This window comes from Lepidochelys olivacea, assembly GCF_965140295.1.
Source record: "Lepidochelys olivacea isolate rLepOli2 genome assembly, chromosome: 3".
In the NCBI taxonomy this organism is placed as follows: Eukaryota; Metazoa; Chordata; order Testudines; family Cheloniidae; genus Lepidochelys; species Lepidochelys olivacea.
The window spans coordinates 118,022,497-118,044,002 of record NC_140413.1 but is presented as its reverse complement, the minus strand read 5'-3'; the positions used below and the strand labels follow the sequence as shown (position 1 = coordinate 118,044,002).

At 44.0% G+C, this 21,506-nt stretch overlaps 1 protein-coding gene across 2 annotated transcripts in view; it reads left to right on the top strand.

Annotated features, from left to right (window-relative positions):
* The window catches only part of CNKSR3 (CNKSR family member 3), a 99,205-nt gene extending 94,328 nt beyond the window's left edge, over nt 1–4,877 (top strand). For both annotated transcript variants that reach the window (XM_084622990.1, XM_084622991.1), the window contains 3 exons: nt 632–840; nt 1,308–1,397; nt 3,295–4,877. In XM_084622990.1, coding sequence (XP_084479116.1) covers nt 632–840; nt 1,308–1,397; nt 3,295–3,593 — 598 coding nt within the window. In that variant the 3' untranslated portion in view covers nt 3,594–4,877. The remainder of the gene's footprint in view (nt 1–631; nt 841–1,307; nt 1,398–3,294) is intronic.
* Nucleotides 4,878–21,506: the final 16,629 nt, after the last annotated feature.

Here is a 21,506-nt window from a genome sequence, read left to right as displayed (position 1 = left end):
CAACCCCGAGGGCCACATCGGGGTTGCAAAACTATATGGAGGGCCAGGTAGGGAAGGCTGTGCTTCCCCAAACAGCCTGGCCCCCACCCCCTATCTGCCCCCTCCCACATCCCACGCCCTGACTGCCCCCCTCAGAATCCCTGACCCATCCAAGCCCCCGCTCCTTGTCCCCTGACTGCCCCCTCCTGGGACCCTCGCCCCCTGACTGCCCCCCGGGACCCCAACCACTTTCCAACCCCCCCCTTCTCCCTGTCCCCTGACTGCCCCAACCCCTATCTACACCCCTGAGAGGCCCCCGGGACTCCTATGCCTATCCAACCCCGCCGCTCCCTGGCCCCTGACTGCCGCCCTGGGACTCCCCGCCCCCTTACCATGCCGGAGCCAGCCACACTGCTGTGCTGGCGGCGTGGCGCAGCACGCTCAGGCTGCGGGGGAGGGGGGACACTGGCGGAGGGGCCGGGGACTAGCCTCCCCGGCCAGGAGCTCAGGGGCTGGGCAGGATGGTCCCTCGGGCCAGATGTGGCATGCGGGCCGTAGTTTGCCCACCTCTGAGCTAGAATGCTCATTCTGGGCTCATGACTGCAGTATAAAATACCTTTCACATTGCTAATTGAGGCAAATGTCCTTTCAGGGATCAGAAGGAGTGTCTCGTTTATGGAGGAGGTAATAAACCTAAGCAGCCATTACCTGGCTCCAAGGGCGCAGAGTCTCCTAATTCTTTCCTTGATCAGGAAAGCCGAAGGCGAAGGTTTACTATTGCGGATTCTGATCAGTTGCCTGGATATCCCATGGAAGCAAATATACTGCCAACAAAGATGAGAGAAAAAACACAGTCTTATGGTGAGTTCATGCCTCTTTTTATTGTTGCTATTCAAGATTTAAATGCTTGGGTGGGTGTGGATTTTTTGTGAGAGTATGAGAACTGCTCGCTGAATTTTAAAGATAATCTGAGGAAAACATAAACAACAGAATTCTAAGTTTGAATCCACTTATTCATTTCACTAAAAATTAAACCCTGTTGTTCATTACTTTAATGACTGGCATCAAAGCCCAGCTGGATGAGATCAGATTTTGGTTTACCGTTTGTGCATCGGTTGTAACTTTTGGTGGTCAGTTATAGTAGAGTTGGAGATAAGCATTTTGTGTGGCTGTCAGATCATCTCATAATGCTTCCTTGTTTTAAAAGCAAAAATTATCTTGAAATAATTTGTTCCCACAACACTGTGATGAGATAAATGGAGATGAGATAATGTTCTCCTAAGCTTAACAGTACATTCCTCTTATAACCTTCTCCATGTTGCCCTTAGGAAAACCTCGTCCTCTGTCAATGCCTGCAGATGGGAGCTGGCTGGGAGCTGCAGATCCTTTCTTGAGGCCCCGAGCACAAGGAAGAAAAGGCAAGACTATTAAAACAAACAAAAACTTCCTTCAATCAGGAGATGAATTGGGAGGAATAAAATCTTAAATTTAGGAATAAAGGATTGCTGTTTGCAGATCAGATGTTCAGTGCTGATGTCACTGTTTTATGCTTTAAGTATTAATAACACGAGGCAGTGGTTGGACAACTCAGGCTTAGTTTGCATTGAGACCAAAACCTTTGTTGTTCTGTCTTGCAGTTGACTTAAGCATCTGAGATGGGTTGGACTGATTAGGGCAGATCTGTACTTGTATATGTTTCTGCTTTCTACTAACGGCTGTTCCATTTCCCACATACCCTTCGCGTCCCTCCCACATCTGTCCCGTGAATGTTGAGGACTAAGCTGTTTCTTGATCAGAGCTTTTATGTTTGTTCAATCTGTAGTAGGGGCTGGTTTTGAAGCAAGCTAGAAGCAGAGCTTTCCAGGAATTATCCCCACTACAACTATTGCTAGTGTCCAGCACTAGAAGCTTGACGCTCTTAGAAAGTGGTTGGGATGAGAGGCACGATTTAGCCAAGTGATTGCAGGGAGAGGAGACCAGGCGAAAGGAAAAGGAGAGAAAACCAGGAATGCTATAGACAATGCTTATCTCACGAGAGAGAGTGCATCATTGTCAGACAGACAAGAAGCACTTCCTCCAGAAGTGCCAATTCAAGCTTCAGCAAACGTCAAGGTAAGAAATCCAAAACAAAATTGGGTCATCAGGACTCTTCTAAAATTTTGGACCCAGGTTTTTTGTTGCTAATGGGACATGGTCCCATTTGAACAATTTTTTTTTTTTTAAATGAAGCCAGGAGAAAATCAAATTTCTTTTAACATGTACTCATGCTGGCAAAACTGATTAGCGATTATGCATGAGCACCTGACCTGCTTGGCAATTGGGAGGTCAATTAGGAGGTGAGGGATCCTAAAGCAGCATGCACAGAATGGCAGAGAAACTTAGTATGATGGAGTTGGATACTAGCTTTCTGGTTCATATTGTTTCTCTGAAGTTCAGGTACTGTAGTGATGGGGTTGTATAAGAACCTGTGCAGAATAGGAAAGCAGACAGGATGACTATTGTTACGTGTTCTTGAAGTCAGTTACAGAAGACTATGTGCATTTCCAAGAAAGGTCATTGCAATATAGAGAAGCTCCTTTGAGGTTTGCAAAATGCTGAAAACTGACTAATTAGCCAATCCAACAGAATGATCAGCAGGTGGCAGGGCTGCTTTTTGTTTAGATTTTAGGAGGTTTTTAAATGTACCTGAACTGTTAGTACAATATAAATGTGCAATCAGAAATAAAGAGCTTAAATTTATATTTTCAAAATACTTGATTTCCAGTGTCCAGACAGAATATTGTGGCTTTAAGAGGGTTACAGCGAGTCAGGAGTAGGTGTATGTTCAACTTGTCATTCAACAGTATGAAAACAATGTTTTCAGTCACCGAACATGCATCATCATGGTTTTCACTCATGTGAAATGTTGCTTTACAGCAGGTTTGCCGTGTTTGAGTCTTCCAATTAACCTCCAAACACTGTTCCGTGCTTATCAATTTTATTTTGTTTTGGGTATTGAATAACCTTGCCACACTTTTATTGGCTAAGTGTGCGCAGATAGGGCAGGTGGTTGGATGCCAGCACTCCTAGGTTCTGTCACTGACTTCATGGTCTAAACATGGGAAAGTCACTTGAAACCTCCATGGACCGCAATTTACCCATCTGTAAAATGCAAATAATAATTATTCACCTCATAAGCACGCTTTTTGTGCCTTAATTGGTATTTGTATCATGCCTTGAGATCCTCTCAATAGGTATAAAAAAGCAAGATGGTTACTTAATAATGAATTGTAGAGGCAAAAACTACAAAGATTTCCACCTTCTTTTTTACTGCAGGTGAAGATGTCCTCTGCAGGTACTTCAGTAATGAGAGGATACCCCCAATCATTGAAGAAAGTTCCTCCTCGCAGCAGCATTTTGCAAGGCCAGTGGCTGACAGGCAGTTAGTGAGGGGTGCAGACTACATTAGAGGCAGCAGGTGCTTTGTGAATACAGATCTTCATAACAGTGCAACCATCCCTTTCCAGGAGGAAGGAGCTAAAAAACTCTCTGTTACATCACCCACAAAATCTTCCTCCACAGAGCCCTCACTACTGGTCAGTTGGATCACAAGACTTAAACTGTTGACTCACTGATTGTTTAATGGAATGTGTTCTCATCTTCTGTTACCAAGTGCCTTTGTTTCTCAGTCAGACTTCTTGCTTTTCAGCTACAGTATTACATAGTGACTGATGTGTTGATCTATTCCTGGAGAGTTGTACACACCTCCCCTTTTTTGAGTGTGATTTTTGATGGCTCTAATGTACTGGAACAGAGAGGATTGGATAACGTGAGATGGAAGTGGGATAAAGGTCTAGTTTCTTTTTCCTGCCCCAAAGTTGAGGGAATTCATTCCTCTGGAAACAAGTAAGGCTCCAGTGAATCAGAGGTCACATCTGATCTGAAATCCGTATGACCTGTGCAGAAGCAATCGTTGCATTACAATGAGGTCCAGTGGCACTTCATTTGCTAAAATGCTCTGATGCTGCGCAACCTACTGGGTTGCTGAAAACGTAGGGCTCAGTGAAAATCCAGAGCTGTTCTCCTGACCAGAAAGGCAAGAGGGGAAACATCTATTTTGTATAATAATGTGGGGTTGTGGCAAGTACTGCTGCAGCTTTAACTTTGTAAGGAATAAAGGTAGCTTCTTCTCTGTGATAACCAGAGAACTGTGTTAGGAATATATTAAACCTGGTTTATAATCCAGTTATTGAGATCTCAGTACAGGCAAACTAGTGTTCTCTGACTTGCTGCAGTGCTCATCCATAAAGATGTGGATTGCTACAACATGCCAAGGAAGTGCATCTCTAGAGGTGGTAAAAGAAATGATTTTTTTCCTTCATTGTTTAAGAATGATTTGCTGTTAACCAAAGTATCCATATAAAAACAAACCCTGCTGGTTTTATGGAACCTCTACAGTGGTTCAGTTTTTGAATGGATAGATCTGTGTTTTCAGAAAGAAAAATATGCTGTGATACATTACAGTAGTAAGACACCTGGCTATTTTTAAATGTAGCTCCAGTTTTTCACCTTTAAAAGTCTCAAGCAGCATCTGGTTTTTGGGAAGGGGGAAAAAGCTTGTAAAATTATGGTTATTAAAGAATCTTTGTTTAAAACTGAATGTACAAGAGGTTGTTAGTATGCAAAAAAGTGTTTAATTTAAGTGTTAAATATAGCTGTATATTTTTTTTATTCTTAACCAGATGTAGTTTGTACATTCCTATCTACAGCACTGTGCACTAATTAACCAGTGCCAAAAAACAAATACTGTCATGTTCTCCATTCCATCAACTGCCAAATGCTGCACTGGGTGATCTTGCAGTAATGACAGTCTCCTGTGTTCCATCTACATTAAAGAAAAGAAAAACACTTTAACAGTTTTTAAAGTCTTTGTCTGTACTGTGGATTTTAGCATGTTGGGGCACTGCCCTGACTATGTTATGACATAGCACGGTTTTGCCTATGTGACCAAGCTGATGTTACGAAAATGTTATGGAACTCTGTTATGGCCCTCTGGAGACCAGGTGGTTAAATTCAGCTCTCTGGTAAGCTAGTGCAACTCTGACTTCAATGGTGATTTGTACGAGGGTGGAATTTGTCCCTAGAGCTGTAACCCCATTCTGTAACACGGTTATAACACAGTTTGGCCCCATCTTCGTAGACATGACCGTACCACATTATAATAGTGAGGGCACTACGGCACTACTCTCCTCCAGCATGACAGAATTGGTAGTGCAGACAAGGCCAACTGAGTTCCATCTACGTGGATGGGGCGGAGCCGAGTGCAGAAACTGCTCTGGTATAAATAGATCTAGGCAATGAACGCTGTGTGTCAGAAGCCACTTACAACATAGTCCAGCCCTGTGCACACAGGCTAGGCTGGCTGCTGTTGAACTGTGGTCCAATTCAACAACTGCTGTTAAATTCAGTGTAATTCATAGTATACAAGTTCTGCTTGCCTTTGATAGGCTTAAAGGTGTCTGTAGAAGCACACATTTGTGAACAGGGTTGTACATGTGTTCAGATGGGTGGAATCAGAGAGATGTACTGCTTTTTGCCTCCCGAGAACACTTGACCCCTCCTGGGTGTAGTAGTGGTAGCTCATCCAGTCTGATTCTCTGGAAGCCACACTCAGTCTAACAAGAATAGTGAGAAAAGCTTGCTCTAATTTAGTCAAAGTAGTTTAAAACTTCGGTAGTCATTACAGCTTAATCTACACTGGCTTTAAATTGTGCTTGAGAATGGTTCTTAACCCTAGTTTGGATCTTAAGTTTAGTTTACTCTGTTGCAGCTTTTGTGCTGATCTGATATGGCCAGTTAGCATCCCTATATTTTGAACACTATTACAACAGTCTTTGGTCACTTCCACACCTGTCCAACAAACCATGTTAGAAATCTAAAAATCTGTCTCCCAGCTATTCCCTCTTCCTCCTCTCTGCCTTTTCTTTAAAGTTAGGCTGCAAAGCAAAACTAAACTTTTGATCTTGCCCTTTACTACAAATAAAACATAGCTTCAGACTTTTTAATAAAAACAAATGATATTGCAAGGCTCTTACTTCTTTCTCTTTGTTGGAGGAACCCAAGAGTGATGTCTCTCACCTCTGTAGTGGCATTGCTCATTCCCCCCAGTTGAGAGGTGCTGTGACGCTGATTCTAGGGGACAGATTTTTAAAGCTATTTAGGTGTCTGCAGGTGCAGATAGACATTTAATAGGTTTTCACAAGTGCCTAGGTGCCCTAATTCCCATTTATTTCAATTTTAACCTCGCTTTACTTCAATGGGAGTTTAGTGCCTAGGCATTTCTGAAAATCCCACTAGCCCCATCTACATATGTCTGCACCTAACTACCTTAAAATATGGCCCTTGCTCTTAATTTTTTTTTCATAAACATCATGAAATGTAAGGCCAGAAGGGACCATTAGATCATGTAGTCTGACTACCTGTATTATCACAGGCCATTGTGTATATGTGTACACTACAATTAAAAATCTGCAGTTGGCTTCTGCCAGCTGACTGAGTATGTCTACACTGCCCGCTGGATCCGCAGGCAGCGATCGATCCAGCAGGGGTCAATTTATTACTTCTTGTCTAGAAGCGATAAATTGATCCCCGAGCACTCTCCCGTTGATTCCTGTACTCCGCCGCTGCGAGAGGCGCAGGCAGAGTCAACAGGGGAGCGGCAGCAGTCGACTCACCGCGGTGAAGACACCATGGTAAGTCGATCTAAGTACGTCAACTTCAACTACATGAATCACGTAGCTGAAGTCAATGTACTTAGATAGATTTCCCCCCCCCAAGTGTAGACCAGGGCTCAGGCTTATGGGCTCAGGCTAAGGGGCTGTTAATTGCAGCGTGTTCAGGCTTGGGCTGGAGCCCGGGTTCTAGGATCTTGCAAGGTGGAAGAGTCCCAGAGCTTGGGCTGCAGCCTGAGGCCAAATGCTGACACTGCAATTAAACAGCCCCTTAGCCCGAACCTTGCTGTGAGTGTGTAATTGCAGTGTAGACATACCCTAAACTTCACCCAGATGCCCTTTGTTGACTCCAGTGACATTAGATCAATGCATTTCAGTCCTCGGGAGAGGCAGAGGACAGGTGTGACTGAAGTGCCACTAATGGCAGAAGCCTCTGCAATGGCAGAGAGATGAGATTAGGTGGGATATATCCAGACAATCCTAGCAGGACCTATGCAGCAGAGGAAGGTGAAAAACGCTACCCCAGCCAACCACCTGAGAGGATTCTCTGAAACATTCGGAGCGACTATCTTGAACGTCATTGAACAGTAAAAGGTACAAGCAAATTTATTTTTGATTTACAGTTCACCTTGGAGAAATCTCTGGCTTCTTTCAAAGTCCTGCCATCAATTACTGTGATTTTGGAGCGCAGGTTGATATTTTTTGTACTTTGGCAATTCCTGATTTTTGGCTGGGTTGGAAACTACTGTGAGAAGTAGTCACTCTTTTTGTATTGCTGCTTCCATTGGAAACCAAAATACTACAAGAGCCTGATCTCGCAAGATTTCTAGCCCAAAGTACATAATAAGTCCCCACACCCTGGAGGCTTGCCCATCACTAATAATTTAGCTGGCCATTGTAGACACAGTGCGTGCCCCTCCGCCCAAACCCACCCCAACAAATTTTCAAATGTCAAATAATGTACATGGTACCCAAGAAATGCAATCAAAACAGCAGTGCGAGGAGGCTCAACAACATCTAAACCAGAGGTAGTCCATTATTTTTTGGTCAAGGTATAGTCAAGGTCCACGCTCCAGAGAAAATAATTTAAAAAACCAACAGTAGTAGTAATAAGCCGATAAAAAGATTTGAGGGTTTGTTCAAAAGTGTCTGGCGGTCCAGGTTTGGCCCTTTGACTACCCCTGATCTAAGCTGTGTCTGAGACGGATACTTTTAACAGCTAATATCATGGTCCTACTAAAGACACTGAATTTATGGCATATTACAACAACCTATAACCCACTAACCCCCCTTTTTCTGTCCTATGACCACAGAGGTGTTAATGGGCCACTTTACCTTGAATGGTCCCATTAAAACATGCTAACTACTTATGCTGAACTATTTGTTCAACCTTGTATTTAGCGGAGACACTTCTTTAGGTTTGGTGTACACCACAGACTTACATCGGTATAACTACATCCCCAAGGGGTGTGAAAAATCCACATCCCTGAGCAACAGTTATACCCACCTCACCCCTGGTGTAGAGAATGCTATGTCAAAGGGAGGGCTTCTCTCATCGACACAGCTGCTCCCTCTTTAGGTGGTGGATTAACTAGGCTGACATAAGAGCTCTCTCTTGTCGGCATAGGAGCATCTTCATTAAAGCACTATAGTGGTGCACCTGTGCCAATATAGGGTTTTAAGGGTAGACCTGCCCTTAATACCTTTTGCAGACCTGAGGATGAGCTCTGTGTAGCTCGAAAGCTTGTCTCTCGCCAACAGAAGTTGGTCCAATAAAAGATACTACCTCACCCACCTTGTACCTTTTTAGTAGCACTAAGGCTGCACAAGGGGGGAAAGAATGAATGCAATAAAAAAAACCCCAGTTCTGCAAGAAACTGAGTTGGCGGAAGCTGCCTCTGCCAGTTCCACCACAAAGAAAACCACTTTCCTGAGAGCAAGTCTGCAATCCCTTCTTCCTAAACATAACTGCTGTGAAATAATAGATCACCCCATATCGGGTCTGCCAAGGTTGGCGAGCACCAACAGGCATACACTGGTAGCAGAGCACGATGGACTGGCTCCAGATGCTGCAAAAGGCATGTGCCTATCAACCATGCTTTAATGTGTGTTTGAGCAAGCTGCCTGAGCTCGCTCCTCTCAGGGGGGAATAAGTCTCTTAGCCCCAGGCTTTGCTTACTTTGTTTCAGCGCAGATTGCAAGCTCCTTTTGTAATATTGCTTTCTTTGTGAAGCTGGCATTTTGCAGGCCTGATCGGAGGTGACTTTAATTAAAAAGTACTGGATTGCCAAATGGGGAGGCGACACTCTTTCTTTCTATGGGAGCATCTGGGAAGTTTTCCTTTGAGGTAGGGCTGGCAGAGGATGTTGGAGAAGGAAAGAGACACTAACATCTTACCAGCCCAGTGGTTTGTTTCTAGGCATAAACTGCCCGGCACAGAGGTACCTAACGTGCAGCCCTGCTTTTGGTTTTCTATATATTAGAACACTAAACCTATTGCTGCTCTCTGACATCCTTGTGAACAGCCTACCCTGGCTCATTGTTTTCATTGCTGGTAAATCCAATTAATAAGGAACACAGCACATCAAAGAATCTAGAAATATCACCAAATATAATGGCTGTGTATGTTTATATATTTGATAGTGTTGTCAAATAGACAACACTCAAGTTCCTGGCAGTCTGCCACCATGGCCCTCTTTGGTGCACCTGGCCTACCCTTTTGCAAGTGTGTTATCTTCCTGAGGACCCAATCTGAATTTGCTGCACAGGAACACAATTAACAATTAAAGCAACCACTAAAAGTTTCTAATCCAATGAAAACATTAAATTATTAGTGTATATCATTAAACTGTTTCTGGGAGCTGGGGTTCTGCACAGACTTTTTACCTCTGGAGCCCTGGGTTCAGGGTGCAAGCGTCTTCTCCTAGAGCTATTTTGTTCCTCTTCAGCATGGGGAAGAGGATGAATAGGGAGAACAAGGGGAACAAAGCTTCAGACTGGGTTGGGTTACAGGAGAGGGAACAACCTTCCCATCATGGTGGTGGGCAGGGTGAGAGAGAGGAAGCTAGGAAAACCCTGGAAAGGGGTGTAGCTATTAAAACATCTTCAGTCCAAGAATCTAGAGGAAAAAACCAGGCTCAACCTTTGAATGCCTCTCCTTTTTTTTTTTTTTTTTTTTTTTTTTTTTTGCGCTCTGATTAAGGCTCTTCTGTCTCTTTAGCAGCATGGCCAGGTGTTTGCTCCCCGTGGTAGCTGTGCTCTTGCTTCCTTGGGGAAGGGTTGGGGGAAGCAGCTGGGCAGAAGTCTGTGCAAGGAACATTGTTAATTTCTGGCTCCCACCGTGCTTTGCTAGGAAAGCACGCCATGTTGCCCCATGGTCATCTCTCAGTTCCGTGAGCCCACGTTCTATGTGGAGAGGCTGCAGTTGGCTCTCAGAGCATTCCATGTGTTTCCTGCCCCATGATTCATGAATAAGTGATCTCCCTCACACCAAGGCAGGGAGCATTTAGCCCTTAATACCTTGTTATACCTAAAAAATGGCCATACAGCTGGAACCCTGTACTGAAGGAGGACTAGAATGGCGGGGGGGGGGGTGTTCAGGCTATAATTGAGGGGTGGAGGAGCCTTGTCAGAGCTGTGAAGGGGAAATGTACACACTGGTGGCCTGTATTATTGACACTGGTAGAGTGGTGTACCAGGGGCCTTAGTGTAAATGACAATCAAGCCCTACATCCTTTTTCAAGCCAATATCAAGCCTCTCACTTTTCATGAGCACTAAATGAATGAGAAATCCAAAAACCAACTCACGGAGAAATTCACAGAATAAAAAGAGCAGGAACTTGAAGATAGCATAGTGTGTCGTCATTGCCACAAGCAAGGTATATCTGCAGATAGTGGTTACTTCCCTATCTGATGTTCCTTTGCTGGCAATGAGAAAATGAAGTATATGGGAGAAGAATAGACTTAAGTCTTGAACAGCTCTCTACCTTCACCTCAAGCTTCAGTATTAATTAGCTGATGTTTAGCAGATAGCAAGACGATACAGAACAAGTGCAACTACTGGGTTAGCTAGAAGGATTTAAAATCAGAGAAGAACTGGCAGCAATGAAGGTCAGATTATGGCAGAGTCTGGATTGTGTTTATTCTGTACCATAACGGCCTTTGTTAAAAGTTCTACCTGTTTTTAACATTGTTTGTAGCATAGAAAAGTATTAAAAATGTGACTTATCCAAAACATTCCTGTCCCTTCTTAGTTCTCCGCTGTAGAAGGGAGCCTCACATCTGGTGTGTACATGTGTCTCTATGTGAGTAATGTTTTTCTCTTAGCTTCCTGTTATCTCTGACACAACCCACCTTATTCAAATAGCTGTTTCTGACTCAGAAGGGGAAACTTCTGAATGTTTTTATTTCTCCTGGGTTTCATGCACACGTGCTGCAAGCTTAACTATATTTCCTGACCTACATTTGTGTCATAGGGCCTGCACCTGAGAGGTGCTGAGCACATGTAACCGTCAGTGACAGCAACAAGTATTGTGGGTGCTTTGCAGCTTCTGGGATCTGGACGAAACTTGGGAACCATACAAGTTCAAGATGGCTTGTTAGTACAAACTTGGCTGCCATGGGTTTGACTATTGGGTATGTAGGCTGTGTGTACGCTAATGAGCAATACCTAGACTAATTTTACTAAAGAACACAGCAACGGTTGACCTTTGTGTATGCAATAGTAAATTTACAGGAAGCTGGTAGTATTTATTAGCCTGCTGTGGTACAACAATGCAGAATCACTGCATCTGTTTGCAATATAGAATCATAGAATATCAGGGTTGGAAGGGACCTCAGGAGGTCATCTAGTCCAACCCCCCGCTCAAAGCAGGACCAATCCCCAAGTGAATCATCCCAGCCAGGGCTTTGTCAAGCCTGACCTTAAAAACTTCTGAGGAAGGAGATTCCACCACCTCCATGGGTAACGCATTCCAGTGTTTCACCACCCTCCTAGTGAAAAAGTTTTTCCTACTATCCAACCTAAACCTCCCCCACTGCAACTTGAGACCATTACTCCTCGTTCTGTCATCTGCTACCACTGAGAACAGTCTAGATCCATCCTCTTTGGAACCCCCTTTCAGGTAGTTGAAAGCAGCTATCAAATCCCCCCTCACTCTTCTCTTCCGCAGACTAAACAATCCCGATTCCCTCAGTCTCTCCTCATAAGTCCCCTAATCATTTTTGTTGCCCTCTGCTGGACACTTTCCAATTTTTCCACATCCTTCTTGTCATGTGGGGCCCAAAACTGGATACAGTACTTCAGATGAGGCCTCACCAATGTCGAATAGAGGGCAACGATCAAGTCCCTCGATCTGCTGGCAATGCCCCTACTTATACATCCCAAAATGCCATTGGCCTTGACAACAAGGGCACACTGTTGACTCATATCCAGCTTCTCGTCCACTGTAACCCCTAGGTCCTTTTCTGCAGAACTGCTGCCGAGCCATTCGGTCCCTAGTCTGTAACAGTGCATGGGATTCTTCCATCCTAAGTGTAGGACTCTGCACTTGTCCTTGTTGAACCTCATCAGATTTCTTTTGGCCCAATCCTCTTAATTTGTCTAGGTCCCTCTGTATCCTATCCCTACCCTCCAGCATATCTACCTTTCCTCCCAGTTTAGTGTCATCTGCAAACTTGCTGAGCGTGCAATCCACACCATCCTCCAGATCATTTATGAAGATATTGAACAAAACCGGCCCCAGGACCAACCCTTGGGGCACTCCACTTGATACCGGCTGCCAACTAGACATGGAGCCATTGATCACTACCCATTGAGCCCGACAATCTAGCCAACTTTCTATCCACCTTATAGTCCATTCATCCAGCCCATACTACTTTAACTTGCTGGCAAGAATCCTGTGGGAGACTGTGTCAAAAGCTTTGTAAAGTCAAGGAACAACACGTCCACTGCTTTCCCCCGATCCACAGAGCCAGTTATCTCGTCCTAGAAGGCAATTAGATTAGTCAGGCATGACTTGCCCTTGGTGAATCATTGCTGACTGTTCCTGATCATTTTTCTCTCCTCTAAGTGCTTCAGAATTGATTCCTTGAGGACCTGCTCCATGATTTTTCCAGGGACTGAGGTGAGGCTGACTGGCCTGTAGTTCCTAGGATCCTCCTCCTTCCCTTTTTTAAAGATGAGCACTACATTAGCCTTTTTCCAGTCATCCGGGACTTCCCCGGATCACCATGAGTTTTCAAAGATAATGGCTAATGGCTCTGCAATCACATCCGCCAACTCCTTTAGCACTCTCGGATGCAGCGCATCTAGCCCCATGGACTTGTGCTCATCCAGCTTTTCTAAATAGTCCCGAACCACTTCTTTCTCCACAGAGGGCTGGTCACCTCCTCCCCATGCTGTGCTGCCCAGTGCAGCAGTCTGGGAGCTGACCTTGTTCGTGAAGACAGAGGCAAAAAAAGCATTGAGTACTTCAGCTTTTCCCACATCCTCTGTCACTAGGTTGCCTCCCTCATTCAGTAAGGGGCCCACACTTTCCTTGGCTTTCTTCTTGTTGCTAACAAACCCTTCTTGTTACTCTTAACATCTCTTGCTAGCAGCAACTCAAGGTGTGATTTGGCCTTCCTGATTTCACTCCTGCATCCCCGAGCAATATTTTTATACTCTTCCCTGGTCATTTGTCCAATCTTCCACTTCTTGTAAGCTTCTTTTTTGTGTTTAAGATCAGCAAGGATTTCACTGTTAAGCCAAGCTGGTTGCCTACTATTCTTTCTACACATCGGGATGGTTTGTCCCTGTAACCTCAATAAGGATTCTTTAAAATACAGCCAGCTCTCCTGGACTCCTTTCCCCCTCATGTTATTCCCCCAGGGGATCCTACTCATCAGTTCCCTGCAGGAGTCAAAGTCTGCTTTTCTGAAGTCCAGGGTCCGTATTCTGCTGCTCTCCTTTCTTCCCTGTGTCAGGGTCCTGAACTCGACAAACTCATGGTCACTGCCTCCCAGGTTCCCATCCACTTTTGCTTCCCCTACTAATTCTTCCTGGTTTGTGAGCAGCAGGTCAAGAAGAGCTCTGCTCCTAGTTGGTTCCTCCAGCACTTGCACCAGGAAATTGTCCCCTATGCTTTCCAAAAACTTCCTGGATTGTCTGTGCACCGCTGTAGTGCTCACTCAGCAGATATCAGGATGATTAAAGTCGCCCATGAGAACCAGGGCCTGCGATCTAGTAACTTCCGTGAGTTGCCAGAAGAAAGCCTCGTTCATCTCATCCCCCTGGTCCGGTGGTCTATAACAGACTCCCACCACGACATCACCCTTGTTGCTCACACTTCTAAACTTAATCCAGAGACTCTCAGGTTTTTCTGCAGTCTCATACTTAAGCTCTGAGCAGTCATACTGCTCCCTTACATACAATGCAACTCCCCCACTTTTTCTGCCCTGCCTGTCCTTCCTGAACAGTTTATATCCATCCATGACAGTACTCCAGTCATGTGAGTTATCCCACCAAGTCTCTGTTATTCCGATCACATCATAATTCCTTGACTGTGCCAGGACTTCCAGTTCTCCCTGCTTGTTTCCCAGGCTTCTTGCATTTGTGTATAGGCACTTGAGATAACTTGCTGATCGCCCCTCTTTCTCAGTATGAGGCAGGAGCCCTCCCCTCTTGCGCACTCCTGCTCGTGCTTCCTCCTGGTATCCCACTTCCCCACTTACCTCAGGGCTTTGGTCTCCTTCCCCCGGTGAACCTAGTTTAAAGTCGTCCTCACTAGGTTAGCCAACCTGCTTGCGAAGATGCTCTTCCCTCTCTTCGTTAGGTGGAGCCTGTCTCTGCCTAGCACTCCTCCTTCTTGGATCACCATCCCATGGTCAAAGAAACCAAAGCCTTCTCTCTGACACCACCTGTGTAGCCATTCGTTGACTTCTACAATTTGACGGTCTCTACCCAGGCCTTTTCCTTCCACGGGGAGGATGGACGAGAACACCACTTGCGCCTCAAACTCCTTTATCCTTCTTCCCAAAGCCACGTCGTCCGCAGTGATCCGCTCAAGGTCATTCTTGGCAGTATCATTGGTGCCCACGTGGAGAAGCAGGAAGGGGTAGCGATCCGAGGGCTTGATGAGTCTTGGCAGTCTCTCCGTCACATCGTGAATCCTAGCTCCTGGCAAGCAGCAGACTTCTCAGTTTTCCCAGTCAGGGCGGCAGATAGATGACTCAGTCCCCCTGAGGAGAGAGTCCCCGACCACCACCACCCACTTCCTTCTCTTGGGAGCGGTGGTCATGGAACCCCCAACCCTAGGACAGTGCATGTCATGCCTTCCAATCGGCGGAGTCTCCTTCTGTTCCCTTCCCTCAGATGTATCATCTAGTCCACCCTCCGCATTAGTACCTGTGGAGAGAACATGAAAATGGTTACTTACCTGTATCTGTGTTGCTGGTACATGGACGCTCCCCTTTCTTCTTTTGGAGGTCACATGCTGCCAAATTTCTTCACTGTCCTCCTGTCCCCGCAGTGCAGCCCGCTCTGAATCTTCAGAACGTTGTGTCTGTAGAAGCATATCCTGACGTCTGTCCAGGAATATCATTCTGGGAGGTGGAACAACACATTCTGAGGGAACAACATTAGACAAATCATTTTCCATTCTGCAAAAAAGGTTGGTGTACTGAATTTTTAGCATTAGTATGTGGTGTGTGTGCATTGTACATTGAAGTTGCAGGATTGTTTACATCAAAAGCAGTGGAGGGGGATAGCCAGGCCAATAGAAGTCTTCAGAGTTAAAGTGAAATAAATTAACTGGTAGAATGAGGACAGTCTGTAATGATATATTCAGGACAACTATAAAGCAGTTTTGGTTTTCTAGGATTTGGGATGACTAAATTTATAAGTGTTCTGGAAACTGCTGTTTGGAAATGGGCTGCCCAACAGTGACACACATACAGGGTAAATTTTATATGTGTGGTTTCTTTAAACCAAAGATTAAAGGAAATTAACAAGATGTTTTCTCTTACTAAGCAAAACTTGCTTTAAAACAATATTCTGTGTAGACTTATGTGTTCATTGAATACAACATGAAACCTAAAACTCAGCCAAATCAGGAAGCAGATGGTAAAAATTCGACAGCTTTACATTTGGAGGAGTGACTGGACTTCTCTTTGCAGGAATATGATTTAAGTGACTTGTTTTTCAAGTACAAGTTGTAAAGTGATGGGTTTTTGTTGTATGCGGTGAGCAGGTGTCTTCCTCTACTGTCCTACACACACATCCACAGCATAGAGAGTCCAATTTAAACCCAATTCTGGACTTCGGTTTTAACCAAGAATTCAACAGTAAGTTCAGCTCTCACCTATTTTCTAGGTTTTGCTGCTTCTAGGATTCCTTCCTAAGAACTGTTCAACTTACATCCTAGGTCTTCTTTGAGTTCTCCTGCCTCTCTTTTATCTGAGTAGGGTAACGACACCTGGACCTATCAGTCATCAAAATGCACCTTCTAAACAGCCTCATTGCACATGGTTTCTAGATTATTTTTTTGTACTTGTTTATCTAACTTTCTCCATAACTAACAGCTTACACAGTCTCAGAGCATGACTTCAACATCAGATACTCCGATATAGAAGTGAAGTGTTGGCTGGATTATTTGATACTATACAATAAACAAGGCTTTCTACTTTACCTTCCTCTTTTTGGCCCTGATCCTGCATCAGACTTGCTGTGCCAGTGCAGAACTAATAAAAGATCTGGGCAATTGTATGGATGTGCTCTTTTCTTCTCATAGCCTTTGAGTTTTATAATGTGCTACAGTGCTTTAAAAAGCCAGGGAATTCATTAAAAACATTAAGTGTAGGAAGAGTTCTCAAAAATAATTATTTACACGTTTTGGAACAAGATTTGCTCTAGCCTGTGAAGAGTAAATATCTCCATATTCTCCCTACCACAGTTTTAGTAACCTAGTGCCAAATCTAGAAAGAAAACCCACACAAGTTCGAAAGTTATTACTTTCCCAATTGGCTGATTTTCTGATTTGTGTGGTGTTGAAATATATGAAACAAGGACGGTCATTCAAAGTGGTTATATATAGCTCTGTGCACAGGACTTGAACTGTAAAATATATGACAAAAGCAGTAGAGTGCTTGCTTTTACGTGTAATCTCACGGAACTCAACTGCCTACACTGCAGCATCAGTTTTAAATAGAAAACTCACAGCAAGCTGCACTATGAGAACTCTGCACTTTGTCCATCATGTCATCAGCACATTCACTTTTTTTGAGGGAGGGAATAAAGGACTGTTAGATTAGATAGAACAGGGTAGTTGACTTGTTTGCACACTCAAAACATGGGGTGATTGTGAACACCTGTCACATGGGAAGTAGTGGAAATCAGTTAATTTGTTTTAGAGCACCAGACAGCAGTCTGGAAGGTGATGGCTACTTTTTGGTCACTATGGACTTAGTCTAGAGCTGAAAGATTGAATCCCATTAACAATATCACTGACCTAACATTCTTCAGAGCTGTGGTGTACTGAGGACAGTTTTGAGAGCAGGGGTGAAGGGCTTTCCAGGTCCTGAGGCAGCCCCTGGAGTTTGTAAATATGGGTGTAGGTTTTCTTGGCCATAGGAGGTGGGGCCAGAAGATGGTGGCCAAGTCCTCAATGTACCACACAAGCCAAGCTGAATATGTATATTTTATTCTAGTTAGGCACTAGACATGAGATGGCTGCCAAGGCTAGTTCTCTGATGGGAAGAATGAGGATTATATGTTTACTAGAGAAGAAATCAGACCTGAGTATTCTCCAGCTCTATTCCCAGTGGGAGAGAGAAACATTGTAGCATGACCTAGAACAGATGTAAATATACTTTTTTACAGCTCCCTGCATGATTACCTCAATCATCCCTTGAAAGAATGCAAGCACCTCATTCCCATGTGGAGTTTATGCAGTAAAATCGATCTCTTTGTCTATTCTTAGGTGTGTGTGTGAGTTAATTCTGGAGCCTGAGGCTGTATCTATTCACAGAAGAGGCAGCAGAAAAACAAACATCTCTCATTCCTGACCTGGAAGGACCCCCCTCTAGTGTCTGACTGTAGTTCAGTGCTTGTCCTCTGATGAGGCCACAAGTTTGCCAAATAGTGGTGGTTTGGAATGAGGAAATCTGCCCCTTGGGAACTGGATTGAAGTCAATCACTTAAATTCACTGAGAGTTTAGGCTGGGTCTGAACTGGTAAATTGGTTGGTTACCAATCCCTCTTTTAATGTAAATGAGCAATAACATTTCACCTGTGAGTAAGGTAACCCTTCTAGGCTGGTCTGTAAGGGAAAATGTAGTTGAGAAAAGGTCTAACTAGAACACACTCGGAGAGTCTAGTGGAACCCACTGGGCTATTTTCCAGCTGAAGGCAGAGCTGCTGTGGCTCTGGGACTTGTCAGGAAGGTTTTTTTATTTTTTAAATGGCTAATAAGCATCAAACCATTCCTCTACAGCTTCAAGAAGTTTTTATTGCAGAGGACTATTTATTTGGACTGAGGTATGTTCTATAGCTCTGAATAGAAATTCAACTGTCTATCCCTACACTAGGACCTTTCACAGGAACATCAAGAATTTGAAGGTGCATCCCATTACTATTTATAAGCAAACTTTTCTGGATATTGCTGGTCCAATGATCAGGTTGAAAAGGTTCATGCCAACCAGTATGCATAAACTTAGGTTTTAAAGGAGTCCAGAAGCTGGAAAAAGTTTTTTGAGGTGCCATAGAGACACTATTGTCCAAGGATATACACACCTGGCAAAGTGAATTCTAATAGCTGTTTCTCAAAACATGTATTTGGGTTCAATTATTGGATGATCATGGGAAACAAGTATTTATGGCAATTATAACTATAGTATACTGGTTCCTTCCAGAGTTTAAATTGATGCTAATTATCTGTGCAATGGCTCTGAATACAGCACAAGCCTTTGCCCTCTTATAAGTTAATTTCTAGAGGGGAGAGGACATAGCTCATCTCTCATTAGACTAGACTGTAAGGGGGGATGGAGACTTATCAACCAGCCTCATTATGTAACTCTGAGAGTGTGTCGAGTGGCTAGTAAGAAATCGTATATTCTTACAGATGGGGGGGGTGGTCATTTATCATCTTCTGCCTCAGTTTCCCCCAATTTGCCAACATCTAGCGGCTCTTAGATCTGTCTCTGGCCTAGTTCTGCAAAAGTCCCTCCGCCTCCTAGATCAATGTCTTGTGGTGTACGTGTAATTGACTCACCCTTGATCAGAGGAAAGCTTGCCACAGCATGCATTAGAAATGAGGTCTTCTGGCTTCAAGGTCGGTACTTAAAACTCCAATACTATTCCTCCCTCTCATGGTACGTTGTAAGAATGAGACGTTCAGTTTATAGGTGTACAAATGAAGCTTCTTTTTTTAAACAAACAAACAAGCCCACAGCTACAGCTGAACTTTTCACAATCCAAAATCTTCTGCAGAAGTACAGTCCCCTCAATATATTGATGATTTATAATAGTTTGACATCAAAGTTCTTGATTAACTGCTTCACATAAAGAGCCATCTTTTCTTTTCTTTTTTAAAGTGGAAGCGGAGTACAAGAGACTCTGATGTTGATCAGAACTTCCTGCAAACTAGAATTGTATTACATTAATTCCAAGTGGTCTCTTTCCAGGAATTTATTACACAAACAGTTAACTATAAATGCTATTTTAATTTATAGTGTTTATCCAGCCGTTTGGTTTACTGCCTAAGATAACGTCAGCCAGAGCTTTACTGTTCTTTTCAGTAATAATAGCATTGACTGGAAGACAGTGTGTCCAGGAGCGATCCTCATTTCCAGGCCTTTGATTTTTCTGAAAATTCCTCTGATACTTAGTAAGCAGTCAGTTTTGACTCTGCTTAAGAATTGCTTGGACCACCCTGAGCAGCAGTTGTCTGGAAGCTTGGCCCTTCATCTTCAAACACACAGGTCTCTACGACTTGAACCAAAGGAAAATCTGCTTTTTTTCCTGGTTGCTGAACTGTAAATCCCAATTGCAGACCCTGTTAGTGAAAGGAGGTGGAGCTATAATCCTGATCTCCTCGTTTCTTTCCCTTTTCTGTCCTTCCCTCTTTTTGCTGAGCTGACTATTCCCTATGGAGGAAGAGCTAGTAGCAGGGAAGAGAAGATGCACACAGTTTTTGTCCAGAAGAGGGAGTGAAATGGGACAACTCTTCCCCATCAACTGCTAATACTGCTCCACCGACTGGCAGGAAATGTTAGGAGTCTTAGCCCTGGTCTACACTGCGGGGGGAGGGGAGGAAATCAATCTAAGTTATACAACTTCAGCTACGTGAATAACATAGCTGAAGTCAATGTACTTAGATCGACTTAACATGGTGTCTCCACCGTGGTGAGTCGACTGCTGCTGCTCCCCCGTCGACCTCTGCCTATGCCTCTCGTGGTGCTGGAGTACAGGGGCAGAAGTTGGTTAAGACAGTTTGAATGACTAGACCTGAACAATCCTAAAAAATCATTTTTATCAAGTAGTGTCCAAACGGGGATGGGGCGGGGGGGGGGCGGTATAATCAGGCTTCCTGAAGTAATTTTTAATCTGGTTTCCTAGCATACCCTTCCAGAGTGGGCACAAGCTCTTAAACCAATATTATCTCCAGTCTGTGATGAACGGAGCGATTGGGGGAAACTAATGTATTGAGAACACTGAGCCCAGTACCCTTCCCTTACCCCACAACTTAAAATGTGATATCCCACTGGGGGGGCAAGAGGCTCTGTCTGGTCTTTTCAGGCGCTGCTGACCTGTGGTATTCTCAGAAATACTTCCTCCTGACCTCCAGATTTGCATACATGAAAGAAGAGATACACAGAATGGTCAGGCCTTGGGAACTTCCATCCTCCACCAAGCGTATTCGCGTTTGTTTCACAGCCTAACTAAAATGGCAGCCATCACTACCAAGAAGTCCTAGAGGGAACACAAATTGCTTATGGTAGGTACACTGACAAATGCTATTGTGTAAGCAGAAAAACTCCCAGAATGAGTTTGTGTTAAATTTATGTGATGGTCTACTTCAGAACAATAGGTGCAACATACCAGGACAAGGAGTGCAACAAAAGAGGAAAATTAGCCAGAAGTTCAGGTTTGAACATAAAATTACACCCACTGGGTTGGGTCTTATTGCAGAGCCACCAACTTGGAGCCTCTAGCTGCAGAGGAGACAAAAGCCTTTTGCAGGTGGTTTTAAGAAATAAACTCATAAAACAGAATGTACAAAACATAGACTCAGGTGGACCTAATTATCTCCTGACTTGGAAGGCCTTGCGGGACTGCTTCTGAAACCTGGCTGGGAATGAACACCCAAAACTGTAGGCCATCAACTACTTCAGCGGGGTCATTGTGGAGTGGGAAAGGGCTTTGGGGTCCTACTCAGTGATCTGCCTAAAACGGATCCTTTTGTTAGTCATAAAAGTTACTCCATTTGCAATTCTTGAGGTGGTTCTCAGATTCTTCCATACTGGGATTCCCACCAATACTTCTCTCGTTAATTGGGAGATAGTTGGTACCTATTCCGCATTAACAATATGAAAAAGACTGGGCTGTCACAACCCCTATCACTTTTTTGTGACCCCCTTCTAATGGTCCAGGAATTGCAAAATCCCATCTTGAGAATCCCTCATGTATTTAATTGTAATAGTCACAGTTTTGATGAACTATAGACCAAGAATAATTTGCTGAAGAAATTTGTGAATATATTTGAATCACAGATAATTTGGCAATATTGCAACTATTGTGCATGGAAAATTTGTAAGCAATATAAAACATTTGTTGCACAT